The sequence below is a fragment of the Aspergillus udagawae genome, assembly GCF_001078395.1.
Source record: "Aspergillus udagawae IFM 46973 DNA, scaffold_4, whole genome shotgun sequence".
Lineage (NCBI taxonomy): Eukaryota > Fungi > Ascomycota > Eurotiomycetes > Eurotiales > Aspergillaceae > Aspergillus > Aspergillus udagawae.
This window is the reverse complement of record NW_025091267.1, coordinates 1,174,269-1,188,477: the sequence shown is the minus strand read 5'-3', so window position 1 is coordinate 1,188,477 and position 14,209 is coordinate 1,174,269. Positions and strand designations below refer to the sequence as shown.

The 14,209-nt window shown below is 49.9% G+C and overlaps 4 protein-coding genes across 4 annotated transcripts; 3 read left to right on the top strand and 1 right to left on the bottom strand.

Moving 5' to 3' along the window:
* Nucleotides 1-302: 302 nt before the first annotated feature.
* Nucleotides 303-2,660, top strand: Aud_005792 (fungal specific transcription factor domain-containing protein; the record flags this gene model as incomplete). Its single annotated transcript, XM_043290710.1, has 5 exons — nucleotides 303-356; nucleotides 411-1,254; nucleotides 1,338-1,755; nucleotides 1,808-2,090; nucleotides 2,172-2,660. The coding sequence occupies 5 exons, from the start codon at nucleotides 303-305 to the stop codon at nucleotides 2,658-2,660; spliced, it is 2,088 nt and encodes a 695-aa protein (XP_043146645.1).
* A 999-nt stretch (nucleotides 2,661-3,659) lies between these two features.
* Nucleotides 3,660-4,424, top strand: Aud_005791 (polysaccharide lyase family 20 protein; the record flags this gene model as incomplete). The annotated part of the gene is made up of 1 exon (XM_043290709.1): nucleotides 3,660-4,424. One exon carries the CDS (start codon nucleotides 3,660-3,662, stop codon nucleotides 4,422-4,424), a length of 765 nt encoding a protein of 254 aa, XP_043146644.1.
* A 1,777-nt stretch (nucleotides 4,425-6,201) lies between these two features.
* Nucleotides 6,202-8,448, top strand: Aud_005790 (DUF3405 domain-containing protein; the record flags this gene model as incomplete). Its single annotated transcript, XM_043290708.1, has 6 exons — nucleotides 6,202-6,321; nucleotides 6,381-6,433; nucleotides 6,530-6,759; nucleotides 6,825-7,371; nucleotides 7,425-8,262; nucleotides 8,320-8,448. The coding sequence occupies 6 exons, from the start codon at nucleotides 6,202-6,204 to the stop codon at nucleotides 8,446-8,448; spliced, it is 1,917 nt and encodes a 638-aa protein (XP_043146643.1).
* Nucleotides 8,449-10,438: 1,990 nt separating this feature from the next.
* On the bottom strand, nucleotides 10,439-11,464 carry Aud_005789 (uncharacterized protein; the record flags this gene model as incomplete). The annotated part of the gene is made up of 1 exon (XM_043290707.1): nucleotides 10,439-11,464. One exon carries the CDS (start codon nucleotides 11,462-11,464, stop codon nucleotides 10,439-10,441), a length of 1,026 nt encoding a protein of 341 aa, XP_043146642.1.
* Nucleotides 11,465-14,209: the final 2,745 nt, after the last annotated feature.

Below are 14,209 nucleotides of genomic sequence, written 5' to 3'. Positions count from 1 at the left end.
GGCAACGCTTATCATATAAACCGGAATAAAACGCACGGCCACTCACTCCGACTCGGAATGAGAAGAGACCAGCTCCCTCTGTCCCCTCAGCGTTAAAGAAACGGCGCCCGAAGAAAGAAATCGTGGCTCGGGGAGGGGCTGAAAATTCCAGGAAATATAGATTTCATATTATTTATTATAAATATATATATACATTTCCCTCCTCTATTTTTCCTTTGCATCCAGACAAGCACTGATGATCCGCCGAAACGGAAAGTCCCCTTCATGTGAGCCATGTCGCATCGCAAAGGTGCGGTGCGACCATGCGGCCCCCATTTGCCAACGTTGTGAGACCAGAGGAACAGGCAATCTTGTGGGTTTCTATGGCCGATAGTACCTGTTTAATCTGAGCTGTGCCTGACTAGCCGTAGTGCTACTACCATCCAGCTCCCCTGACCCGAGTCCGAGACAAACAGGTCCGCGCTCGACGCGCACGACAGCGCGGAAACCAACTTGGAAACCGGGGTGAGACAAGAGATGCACAACTGACAGAGCATCACGCGAAGGGGCTGCCCTCCTCGTCCCCGAGCGGTACAGCAAGGACTCCTGGGTCGGAAACCTCGCAGTTTTTGGGCTCAACAAGCTATTTGGCTGTATTGAAGGAAAACCCTCTGTCCGTTCTGCCATCTCCCCCATCCAGTCGATGCCTCCAGGATGAGTTCGAGCACTGGCGGACTGACCATGCGTACGCATCCGCTCGACTCATCCGCCTTGTATCTGCGGCTGCATTCCATTATGAACAAATTGCCTGGTACTACGAGAGGGGCCGGTTTACCATAATCCCCGCACCTTTGATACTGGGTCCGCTGGCAGACTTGAAAGAGTATGTGCAAGTAGAGTCCTGGGATGGTATCAGTAACTGGGAAACCTTGCACAAAGAGATCTCTGCTGCAAGTGCCATTCCGCTCCAGGTCAACGCCACTACGTCTCTGGACGACTTCCGCATGATGGTCAGTGGGAGAAGACTTCGGTGGGAGTTTGTGGGCTTGATGCTTGCATTGGCAGGCATTAGTGTACAAGGTCGTTACCCCAGTCACCACGTCATTGACCTAAGGAATGGCGAGCAGACGGACGTGGAGACCTTCACCAAGGACATAGTGCTTGCATGTAATGCCTGCCTTGAACTTTGCAGTAGATATGAACATGCCAATGATGTGATGGTGTGGATGCGGTACATGCACATCTACCTCGGAACGGAGGTTTTGGGGGAAACCAGTTAGTTGTCCAGCCTCCTTGAATCGAACGTTGACTATTCCGCCCTTGGCTGTACGGTTTTGGCTTATGCGGCCTCGCGACAGGTGAACGGGTCTACAGGCTGTTTGGTGACCTTGTATCCAGTATCTATGCAATGGGGTTGCATCACAATGAGGACAGGAACATCCCCTTCTATCTGTCCGAGACTCGCAAACGCATGCTTGCAGTGACACACAGAACCGACAAAAACATTGCTACACTGCTCGGGAGACCCCCTCGTCTTCCCCATCACTACTGCGCCGTAGAACTGCCATGGGATCTGGCTGATGAAACCCTGTTCCTAGATCAAGAATCTATCGAGATGGCGCTTCTTACCTTGGACAAGGAAGGCTGGAACACGGCTGGACGATTTTACCCGGCTACCGTAATTCGCATGCGCCAGATCCTGTCGGTTCTGCGCGAGCAAGTACTTGATCTATCATTAGGCCATAGAGGAGAGACTGGCGGTGGAGATCGGCTTTTGTATACTTCACTTTCCCTCTGTCTCTCCGATATCTGACTTTTTACTCGTTAGGTTCGCCTACCAAAGGTGTCAAGACACCTGGGAAAAGATACCTGAGCAGTTCCGGTACCGTCCTGAGTGCTGGGGAACAATGGGTGCTGTCGACTGTTTGGCCCGCGTGATCGTGCATTGCGAGTACTTGCTCAGCGTTTTTCAACTCCATCGGATTCGCTGCCAAGACAGTCTGGACGGAATCAAAGATCTTCTGGACACATCTATGAAGATTTTATCTGTGATTGTCGATCTTACGAGACAGTGCCAGCGGCATGAAGTCCGAAAACAGCTCCCCTGGATAGTATGTTTTGCTGCTTTTGTTTCCTCGCGACGTTCCCCCTTACGTCAGGGACCATGACTGACGTTGGAAACAATTGTCAAGTGTCTGATCTATGTCATACCCGCCGCTGGTGTGGTGGTTACAGAGATTCACCGTCACACACTCTCGAACCGAGCCCTGCCATCTTCAATGCCTCGCTCCGAGATCATCCGCACTCTGAGTTTTGTAATATCGTGGTTTCAAACATCTGAGCTGCCGTCGACAAGCTCTTCTACAGCATGTATGGAGCTTATCAACCTTATTAGCCGGCTTCTAGACAATTCACTCGACTACCAGCCCGTTTTGGCGCATTCCAATGTCTCTGCTCCCGATATTGCCGGGAATGGGGCAGGAAGTACAGAAACTGGCAATACACCCGGTCTGCAGCAAGGAACCAACTTTGATAGCGTATCGGACGGGATGACGCTGGAATCAGGAGCCCGACTGGATGCGAATCTGGGACTTGAACTCGCGAGTGAGGATTTCTTGAGTTGGTTGGATGATTTGGATCTTGACCTTGTGACTCCGGATTGGATTTTCTTGGGAGAGTAGAGAAGTTCTCATTGGTAGTATTAGTTCCTCATGATAAGGGTAAATACTTCTCTCCTGTCCATCCACATTCGTAGTTGCATGCGTAGCGTTGCGATGGTCACGTGCTGGAAGGCATCCATATGCATAGCAGGCCAACGGATATCCCTCGTCGCTCTGCGAAAACAGACTCGCTCATCAAGTTGTGGCTTGGGATTGAGCGTGCAAGAGAATACTGGAGATAATCATTCCTGCTAGAGCCACGGTAAACGTAGACGACATCCGAAGTGTCTTCATGATGTAAATCTAATAGGTCAGTGTTCTGTCCCGTCAGGCGGGTCAGTATATAAAAATAGGCCACGGATCCTATAGACTGGGATCTTGTTGACAACTCACGCATATCACCACGGTCAAAGCACCAGTAATAGGTAGGTCTGCGGAGGGATCTCAGCCGCAATATATTAAGCCGAGGTTTCCTCAGACCACCACCCGACCGGCAATCCGGTGATTGTTTGCATTGGATCCTTGCTTGATGCTCTTTACCACGCCATCAACAATATTTTGATCTGTGCTGCTGAGAGAAAGCGGGGTCTCTCATAATGGACCGCCACTGATTGCATGTTTTGCACCTCCGTCACTTTGGGTTATTTATTCTCCTTTCTCCTCAGCGTTCAACTGTAACTCTCCAATCCCACGGTGATGTGGTCTGAAACACCGATTGTTTCTCTCCATGACAATTGCCGGTCAAGTCGGGAAAACGGCGAGCTAGCGGTGACGGAGGACCATTTTCCATTTTCGGCAGATGCTGGTCTCACCTATGCTGTTGCTAGCCCCAAGAGGGTCCTGCAATGTCATGTTTAGTTATGCTGACAAGATGATTAGACTATCACCTGCAGATGCGATGTAACCCTGGTCTCACGATGCTTGCGGGTTCAGAAGTCATACCTGGGGTATATATAGCCTCAAGTTTCGAGCACTTTTGAACTCGAACCAACAGGTCAAGGAACTGTCGCACCCCTCAAAATGATCAAACCCTCTATCCTCGGGGCCTTGGCCCTGCTCAGCTGCGCCCTCCCCAGCAACGCCACACAGATCTTCCGCAACACCGGCACCCTAGCGGGCTGGGACTCCGTCAACCACGAACACTCTGGTACCGTGCAGGAGGCCAACAACGTCGCCTACGAGGGCCCCACCTCCCTCAAGATGACCCAGGTCTACGACGCGAGCTACACAGGTCGCTACCACTCCGAGGTCGTCAAGAACAACGTGTACAAGCGCGGCGACACGGGGTTTTACGGCTTCACGTTCCGCCTACAGCAGGACTGGCAGTTCTCCCCGGCGCAGTCGTACAACATCGCGCAGTTCATCGCGGACTTCTCTGACACAGGCTGCGACGACTACATGCCCTCGAGCATGGTCTGGCTGGTCGGGAACCAGCTCTACACGCGCGTCAAGCAGGGGACTATCTGCGCGCAGAAGACCCAGACGTTTAGTAACCTTGCCACGGTTACTGCGGGTGAGTGGCACAAAGTGATTATCCAGGCGAGTTGGAAGACGGATGGCACGGGGTTCTATAAGATGTGGTTTGATGGGGTCAAGGTGCTGGAGAAGTATGATATCAACACGACGGTGGAGGACGACCGCGCATTCCAGTTCCGGGTTGGGCTGTATGCGAATGGATGGCATGATGACAAGGGCATGAAGGGGACGCAGGGGACAAGACAAATCTGGTATGATGAGATAGCGGCAGGGACGACTTTTGCCGATGCGGATCCCGCCCAGTGGTAGGCATCACCGAATCTCAAGCATGATTCCAAAAATGCAAGGTGTACAGGTTCAAAAAACGAAACGACATCCGCGGATAGATGATGGTGACCGAATGGTATTGGGAGAAACTGCCAAGTCCCTAATCTGCTGCTAGTGCTCAGTGTTTCTGGCAAGATATGAGATGGCCAGTTCGCAGCTAGGGAAATTGACGCCGACTTGACCCTTTTCACTAATTCAAGGCAAACTCCACTTTGTGTGCAGAAGTGAACCCCGTAGGCCCGTAGACTATCTAGCGTCTGTGTTCAATCGTTAGTCCGTATTAGGACCAGGTCCATCCCACGTGTGTTATGAAAGCTTAACCTCAATCCCTGATTCGAGACACGGCATAATTGGCCCCGTTCATGTTCCTCCCCTGAATCCTTGCAAGTTGCGATTCTATGTTTGTTTTAGATCCCTTATGACTTTGTATTCTCGATTTTCAACACTACCGCTTCTCTGCCAGCTTTTCATCAATAATATTCTAAATACATGTATATTGGTCAGTCAAGATTGCCCCCTATTGAGGCAATGACGGAATGAACATCAGAAGCAGAGCAGGTCTGTTCGTTCCGGCTGTGTGGTTTGTTATCGCAGATCATTCCACTTGACGCGCACCGCACCCCATCGGCTGCATGCTGATTGGCCGTTTCTTGAATCGTCTGGCTGGCAATCTGCGACAGGGGTCCCACGTGATATCATCGTGGCTTTCATCTTAAGTCTAGCACATAGACATGCATACTCCAAAAAATAGTCTCGATTCTAATAGCTGATCCAAATTCATGGTCCAGGAAGAATAGTTGAAAGTCAAACCCCCGAGTTGCTTTGATGCTGGCCCTACTACATACCGTGTATGGATATCTGAAGTTTCTGAAATCCTGAAGAATTTTCTGTCTCTGAGTGGTCCACATCTACGTAATGCTGAAGATCAGACACTGGGATTTGCCATTTGCGACCCGTAAATCATGAAGATCTTGTTAGGTTATGTGCATCCGGAACGGTAGAGAGTAGATGACGGACCATTGTATGTAGTTGAGGGAACGTGGTTGGATACCCGTACCTGCCGTTTGTCCACCAGTCCAGGGACAAAAGTGGACCTGGATTTCCACATTTCAGTCTTTCTACTCTTGGACCCTCCATGCTTCTACTCCCTAAGCGTTTGCGCTTGGATTGCTTGTTTGGATAGATTTTGGCAATGTCTGCAGAATTACCAACCGAAAATGAAGTTCACAATCACTTCAGGTATATTAGGAACAGTCACGAGCCTCGATAGGGCACTATTCTCACCGTCGAAAGTCAGTGAAGTAGCATTGCACTGACAGCAGGATAAACTTTGGCCATCCGTGGAATGCGTGGATGCTTTAGGATTAGGATTGCGTGCCACCGACCCACAGGGATCTTTCAGGTGGAAATCGAAGAAGGCCTTGATCAAGCTATCGACCTAAAGCGTTCGCAGTTTTAGTCGAGGACATGGCGAATCCAGCATGGCACTTCTTCTCCTCAATCTCTGCGAGGGACTCAGGGTCTCTTGAGCACCACGTATCATATCATCCACTATAGTAAGTGATACTGCTAAGCGTTGCGGACCCGGTCCCCGTTCCTGATCAACATTGGTCAGTGGATTGCTGGATTGCCCAGTATGAAACATTCCCCCATGGACCGCTACCTTGGTAATGATGTATGCTCATCTGTCTGAAGCAATTGCCTTAGATGATCGTCCGGCGCATTGGTTAAATGCATTTCGCCCTCCCTTCCCGGAACCATGCAGGCAATCAACAAGATGTTGATGCACCGGTTTGCGCGCCAAGGCCTCCTGACGGCGGTCTTTTTCATGCTCTTGATCACAGTGTGGTCATTGAACTTGGATTTTCTGATATCAAATGTAAGTCATGCGCTTGCCTGATCGGAAGTAGAGGACTTATCGTCAATTCTTGAAAACAGAGACGCAAGAACGCGCAAGAGAGGTATCTTGAGGAAGAAAGGCGTTATCCTAGGTGTGCACATGTTCTACCAGTGATCACAGCCAGCAACTAACGTGGGATCCTTCGTGTGTATAGTGTGTTCGGCCATGTCGTCTCCACATTGAACAGGTTAGCCGTCCCTCCGAGTCACGACAACCGTACCATCCTCGAAGATCCTCGTTTCGAAGGAGAGCAAGGCAGCAAGATCCCCGGGATATACCGACCATACCCAGACTATAGCAGTCAAGAATGGCAGAACACGCACCGGGGGTCGTTTGTCCCATGCGAGGGCCCGCGTGGGAAGCTCCTGAATGAGAGTTTGGATGATCAGGTCGGCGTTTACGTTGGCGTTCCCGACGGTAGGCTTTCTCTGTAGTTTTGGAGGGAGGTCTTGCTACGCTGGGAATGCTGACTTGTAGGCCAGAGTTCCCATCCCCTATGTTTGGTAGCCACGAGGCCGTCGGGTTCAATGGTCAGGTTTCCTTTGACCGCTACACTAGATATGGTGCTTATGGCTTGGGAGAGGACGAAAGTCATGTCTCCAACTGGATCAAGCCATCCAAGGTCAAGTGGAACGAAGTGGATTGGTCAGACCTGCAACACCAGTGCTATGATCGCAATGCCGCCCGATTCTCTCAGAAGGATGACGGTCTCTCCGAAGAAAAACAGCATATCGCGCCCGAGTCTCGAAGTGCTGTCCTAATTCGCACCTATGTTGGAAAGAAGTACACCGAGAATGATCTTCAGGTCATCCGCTCAATGGTCACTGAGCTGTCGCTACAATCAGGAGGGGAGTACTCTGTCTTCTTGCTCCTTCACGTCAAGGACTCGAACCTCCCCATTGACCAGGTTGAAGTATACCAGAAGGTTCTTACAGACAATGTCCCTGAAGAATTCTGGAACATGACCATTCTCTGGAATGTGCCAATGGTTGCGGCCCGGTATCCAAATCTCGATCACAATGTCATTGAGTACGTTCACATGGCAACTGCACCACTGATCGAGTCAGAGCTGACGGTTGTAGTGTCCATCATGCGCAATGGCTCTCCATTCAACATTTTGCCCTGCAATATCCCGACTTCGACTTTGTGTGGAACTGGGAGGTCGATGCTCGCTTTACGGGCCATCACTATGAATTCGCCAACAAGGTAGCTGAGTTTGCTCGGCAGCAACCACGGCGGGGAATGTGGGAGCGCAATGCTCGCTTTTATATCCCGGCAGTGCATGGTGACTATGATGGTGCTTTCCGAAAGTTTGTGGAGCAGATCGAAGACGAAGCGGTCTGGGGCCCTTTACCTATCGGTCCTATGCCCGTGAAGGACAGGGAGGTCCTTGGTCCCTCGACGCCGGTTCCCTCGCCGCGCCAGGACTCCTATGCTTGGGGAGTTGGCGAGGAAGCTGATTACATTGGCTTTCTTCCAATATTTCACCCCATCGGTACAGACTGGGTCATCCGAAATGAAGTATCAGGGTATGTAGGAGACGAGACTCCCCGTCGAGCCTCGTTGATTACACATTCCCGGCTTTCGAGGAGATTGTTGCTCGCCATGGACGCGGAGAACCTCGCTGGTCGGCATATGGGCTCGGAGATGTTCCCAGTCACCGCCGCACTGCATCATGGCCTCAAAGCGATTACCGCTCCGCACCCGATCTACTCGGACAAGAACTTGCCTCCGGAAAGCGTGGATAAATGGTTCAACTCCGGGGTCAATGGGAGAGCTGGAAGCACAAAGAACAGCCCCTTTTCCTGGGGCCGGGAATCCCGCTTCAAGGACGTCTCGTGGTACTATCGCGCCAACCTGCCCGGACGGCTGTATTGGAACTTTCTGGGATGGAGGAAGGAGGGGACTGGAGGGAAGCTGGTAAGAAATATCCGGAAGCTCTAATCAGGCAGTCGTGCTAATTGAGATGCATTATAGTATGAGACCTTACATGGACGGGTCTGTCTTCCATCGATGCTTTTCCATCCTATCAAGGATGTTCGACCAGACGCGGATAGCACACACTATCAGTTTGATTACGAGTTGGGATACGTTACCATTCAGTGATACCTCTTCGTTTTGTCGCCTGCTTCGTTGCTTCTTGTATATAGATACACTTGTTTTACTACATTTCGCTTTAGACTGACCAGAATGCCGGTTGGTCGGCCCAGCCAGTGGAGTCTGGAGTCTGTGATCACATATCTTTGTCTGTCGTTTTGCCTTTCATTTGTTGTTTGAATAGACATCAGACACTCGGCGTGTGTCTTGGCGATGCTTGGTATATATCTATTGATATCTCATTGGGTTCGACCTCAATTTCTTCCGGTGCCTGGTTGTCTTTTCACGTCAAATAATAAGAATAGTGCGATGATCAGTTGCTGATTTTGCCGCCCTTGTTAGCCCACAATGGTGGTGGTCATAGTCCAGAAATTTAACATGAATTTGTTCAGCCAGGTTACTGCGAAGTACTCCTAGGCAGTTGTCCAGATCACATTCTCACACTCAGTGAACCAGGTATCAGAGCCAAAACCCATCTCCAATTCACCATTATAATCAAGGAACCTGCACCACTTATATGTATACCGGCTACTGCTATACCCGCAACGCTAAGTGTCAATATACATTAAAAACACATGACACAATGCATATCATCCAATTTCAAATGTGATCTATCACAACTCGCAGTGCATTCCCCGATTCAACATGGACCCCGACGACTGTTAGGTATATTACACTACGTACAGTAAGGTATCTGCTCGGTACTGAGTTTCCACTGAGTTCGAAGACTTCCCTCAGATTCTTCAGTAGGTTTCAAGGGAACGTTCCCCGTCCGCTTATAGAACAGGTTCCGTTGTCAATACGGAGCCGGACTGCTCCCAGACTACCTACCTACCTTACGCCCACGGTAATAAATGGGATGTTTACAGCTGGATATACCGATGTATTTGACAGCCCAGGCCTGGGCTGATCGATCCCAGCAACATTCAACTACCTTCTACCAGTGACCATCCAACATATATGTATCTATATATACTTCGCTTTTAACAGATTAAAACAGACGACCTTGATTCTCACCCTCGTCATTGAGACAAGGGGAGTACAGACAATACGGTGTCAGTGTCAGCAAACTGACACTTTCAAAGTCCAAGGCAAGCCCACGCGGCACCATTCCCCAAAAAGGGCCTCTTACACGACGGCCGCGTCGCCGGGAAGGATTCCCCCCGGCCCTCTAGCGTCCGTAGCGGCCGGTTGTTACACCAATCAGAATAGGGAGATGGCAAATGACATGGATGAGCGGGGTGCTTGTTACGGTATTTTCCTGATTTGGGGGCGGTTACTGCGCTGTGGTTCGTACACGACACCCACCAAGGGTGAGAGGTAGCTAATGCAAGATGCAGTATGGGACAGGGGGGTACTGTTCTTCACCTCGTCAGCCAGCCACGGATGAATTTGCGGGATGATGCGGCCTGCAGGTGTTCGGATTTGGGTTCTTCAGCGTAATGGTTTGAATTGTTGAGTTCTGTGGACTAAATCATGATATCTTTGGAGTTAGTCCTTGAATTGGTTGACTGGTTCCACCAGGACGCACAGACGTATAATTGAACTTGGATTATCGTAGAGATGAGGTGTTAGAGATTGAATAAATGAATAATCAGTCTCAATACATAATGCAATATACTGAATACGGCCTTTGTTATCAAGGCCTTGAAGTGATTGGGAAGAGTCAGAAACACCAGCATCACAACGCCATGCTAGTCTGACAGTGTCAGACAGTTCGTAGATAAACGAGAAAAGAACACATAACCGAGAATAGGAAAAAAAGAAATTAAGGGAATGGAGAGTGGCCCGAGGCAATATAGCCGCTGCAAAGGAATAAAACGCAAGCCAACCAAAGACAAAGCCATGCTTTTCTCGCTCATAATGATAATGATGGTATTGATGCCCAAATGATATACTGCCCATAATGATGATAGTAACGCTGCACGACGCTAAACACAATGAAAGGTTGGTGTAGGTCTCATAGAACCTTGTATGATAGGAGGTGATCGTTGTTCGCCTAGGCTCTAAGCCGACTGGCGCGGAAAGCCTTGATGTCGATAGATTCCACTGAAGCAGCCGAAGCGTCGTCAACTTCGATTTCGTCAGTGCATGAAGCCAGAGGCTTACCGCACTGAGGCTCGGCAGCCGTCCTCGTAGGTGAAGCCACGGCACTCTCCTTCTTCACGTCTTCTTTTAAAGACTCCTCTGGTTGCTCTCCCTTCAGACTTTGCGCTTCTTTGGTTGCTAATTCAAGTAATGAACGAAAGTACTCCACAACGCTTTTCAGTTCCGCCGAGCACTCTCCAAAGCGCAGGAACTGGTAAGCCGCTGTCTCGCAGTGGCTGTGTGCCAGCTCTAGCTGTCTATCTACCACGTCAAACACCGTTTCCTTCGGAGGAACGCGGCTTGAGGACGCCTCCGCGGGTGGAGGACCCCTGGTTCGCATGCTGCGAATATTGGACAGTATGTCGCCATCAGAACTGTCAACCTGGGCCAGAAGAGCCGGTGCTGGACGATTCTTCCTCGCGTCTTGGTTGCCCATGCGCGATCGGAGGCCACCCAGGGAGATCTGTGACATCTTGCCTCGTCGCATATTGTTCCGTGCGGTACCAATATTCCGTACCATCTCCTCCAGCGACTTTTGCGTGTGACCGTCGTAGTGGATGACCACGTTGTGTCGAATGCTGACAAAGTCCGCAATCCCCTCAGCGGAGTCGATGGAAGGGGTCCCGTCGGCATTGCGTTTTCGGGGATTTCCAATCAATCTAATCTGGGATATCGAGGCTCCCAGTGCAGTGCTAGCGGTTCCCTGGGTTGCTTCGACGGAGGTACCACGATTTTGGGACGAAGGGAAGACGTCATCGGTGCGGATGGAGCAGACGGAGCTGTTCTTGCGCCGCCGGGGCCTCACTGGGGCGTATTTCTTGTAAGCCTCGGTGTACTCAGCATGTTTCGCAGCGGTATAGGCAGCTAGTTCTGAAATTTGATCGATCCAAGTCGGCAGGTTGTCGCACATGTAGGAGAAGGCTCCTAAAGCATCCATTGTCGGAGGTATGGCTGTATGCTACGTCGGAGACAATTTGAAGATTAGGAATGGTAGAGAGACAGAGATGAAGACAACCAATTGTCTCCAGATCCTATTTAGAAATGGTATTCGAATGATCGTGCCGTCGTGAGTCGTGAGGTTCGATAGTGGTGAGTACCGTTGGTCGCGGTCGGAACCCGTTGGTTCCTCAGTATCCTCCCATGAGGCGGAGAAAATGATCACCAAAAACAGTAGAAATAGGGCGAGATCCTAGTGAGCGTTTTGGTGTCTTCGAGATTATCGAATATTGTCCTCAATGACGGTATGGACAGGCCGCAAATATTATCGCAGGATAGGAAAGGGAAAAAATGCTGAGAGATGGCCGTCGTGTGAACAAAGTCAACGGTCGAAGGTCGAAAAAGAGGTATGGGGAGGATAAGAAAGAAACAGGGAGCAGAGACGGGTCGGGCCAGAATTATGGAGTTGAGTGAGCGGAGGCGGCGTATTACCTTTGGACAAAGAGGTAATGTTACATGTGTATTACAAACGAGTTACCTGAGGTAGAGGCCGAACACTGCCGTCAAGGTACTTCTAGGAAGTGTTTGTTAGATAGATGTCAGTATGTATCCGTACAGGTGAGCCGTACTTTATCATTCCCCGAAAATGGAGCCCGAGACTTGGCGTGGGTCGGTGGCTGCAGAAAGCCGCATTGTTGTTATCGTACGAGTTACGCTATGGCAGAATTACAGGGATGTATATTGCGTTACCGCTGCATGAGCGACTGTCATACTCCGAACTGTCCTACAAAAGGACAAAACAATCAAATGTAGGAAGGGGGCTAAGAATAAGGACCCATGCCCTACGGAATATCCCTGCTAGCTTTCCTTGGCGGGTTGTCCTGACGTCTCGTAATGTTATTAGGGCTGTCTTCAGCCACGGGGACCTTGGAGTACTGCTAGGTACCTAATAATACCACCGCAGTATCTTTTACCGTCTCCAAGAACTCAACGGATACAATACAATGCAGCTTCTGCTGGCTTCTCGACTATCCAGAATACCCCTCCAACACCCGTTCTATTTGGTCTAACGAAAATCCAAGACGCTGCTGACATTTGACAGCTTGTCAAAGTTGCGGTGAATAGTCCCCTCGTGGGGGGAAGGTCTGCGTGCAAATCGATATGCAAGGCGGCGGTTTCGTCTATCACAGGCTGCTGACTGCCAATCAATGCTCAACACCTTGTCCATCTGCCGTCTGGAAGGATCGTAAAGTGCGAAGCACGGATAACCTGCTAAAACGATTGCATTGTTTCTCGCCCCGGATTCGATGATATGGGTCCTCAAAGTTGGCACTATATGATGTGCGTGGAGGGGTGGATGATCAAAGTGCGCATTGCCTGATGGAGTAAATGGATGCTCTACATGGGTGGATTCGATTCAAGCTGGGGAGTCTTATTTGCTTCGTCTGCTCCACATCGAATACTCGAGTCTCCAATTGCATCAGATAAATGGGTTCAGTCTGAGTAGGCAAAAATCAAGGAGTTCCTCGGACGGAGTACGTCGTGTCCACATGAGGGCAGGCTGTCTTTGCAGAAGACGCCGAATTCTGAGCGAATGAGAGTGTGAGACAACCATACGATGAGTATCATGAACCGTTAAGATGACATAAAATCAAGTGTCCGACTCGCATCATCACAGTGATAACGGCGAACTATTCCCAAGTAAGCCATGACACGTAACGGTCCCGGACATAACAGGGATAGATGCAGCCGACGCAGTAGGCAAAACTGAGAAATCAAGAATCAACATCAGATCGACGAGTGCCAGACTGTCGAGTTAACATCAGACTGCTGCCGAGCCGACCTGCGGGCATGAGTGGATTCGTGACACTGAGCAGAACTTTAACAAGCCGAGATGTCAAACGGCTAACGGTGGGTAAGTTGACTTTACTCGCCGATGGGCGGGAGAGCCCCGTGGAGATGTCTTTGTTTAGTGTGACTACTCCATATACACCATAGTCTGACGAAACATTGAATTTCTCCTCATAGTCTAATCTGTAACAATTTAAGCAAGTTTGCTGTACTGATCATGGTGGTACCGTGGGATTGTGAATATGACGGCGACCGAAAAAGAGATGGATAAGTTAATGTCCTGCTTAGGTAGTGTACAACGAGTATTGACATAGAAATGAGTCAGTACTTTGAACAGAGAATTATTTGGAATTCATGCCTGTTCATGTTCATGTGAGCTGGCCCATCTCTTCTCTAGCGTGGAATAATAGTGTCAGCAAAGGGGTACAGTACTTTTGTCTCCGAGTGTCACTGAGTTATGCCCAATCTGGTAATTGGTAAGAACTTCCTGTTCTGTCTCGGACTTGGCAATTTTCTGACAGTCCAAGAGTCCTTCCAAAGGACTTGCTGAGAAAAAGGATCGTCAAGCTACGGCGATGTAATTGTTCGGATTATACTACGCGTCACTCTGTCTTGGTGGTGTTGCAGCAACGCGGTCCATCTACTGGATGCAGAATCATGCAGCTTCAGTCAATCAAAATCGTCAATAATTCTGGCGCGGTATCGTCGGCTTCGCAATAAACCTTCCCTGAACTCCATGCGAAAAAGAAAAGCAAAAACAGAAAAGTCAAACAGAGGAAACGAAACTGTACAGTACATGCAAACCGGCAATCAGCAGACAGAGTTGTCCAGGGCCCACGATTCTCTCATTCAGCTGAGTGAGAGACAGGGCCCGAGGAACAGGCTACTGAATGCA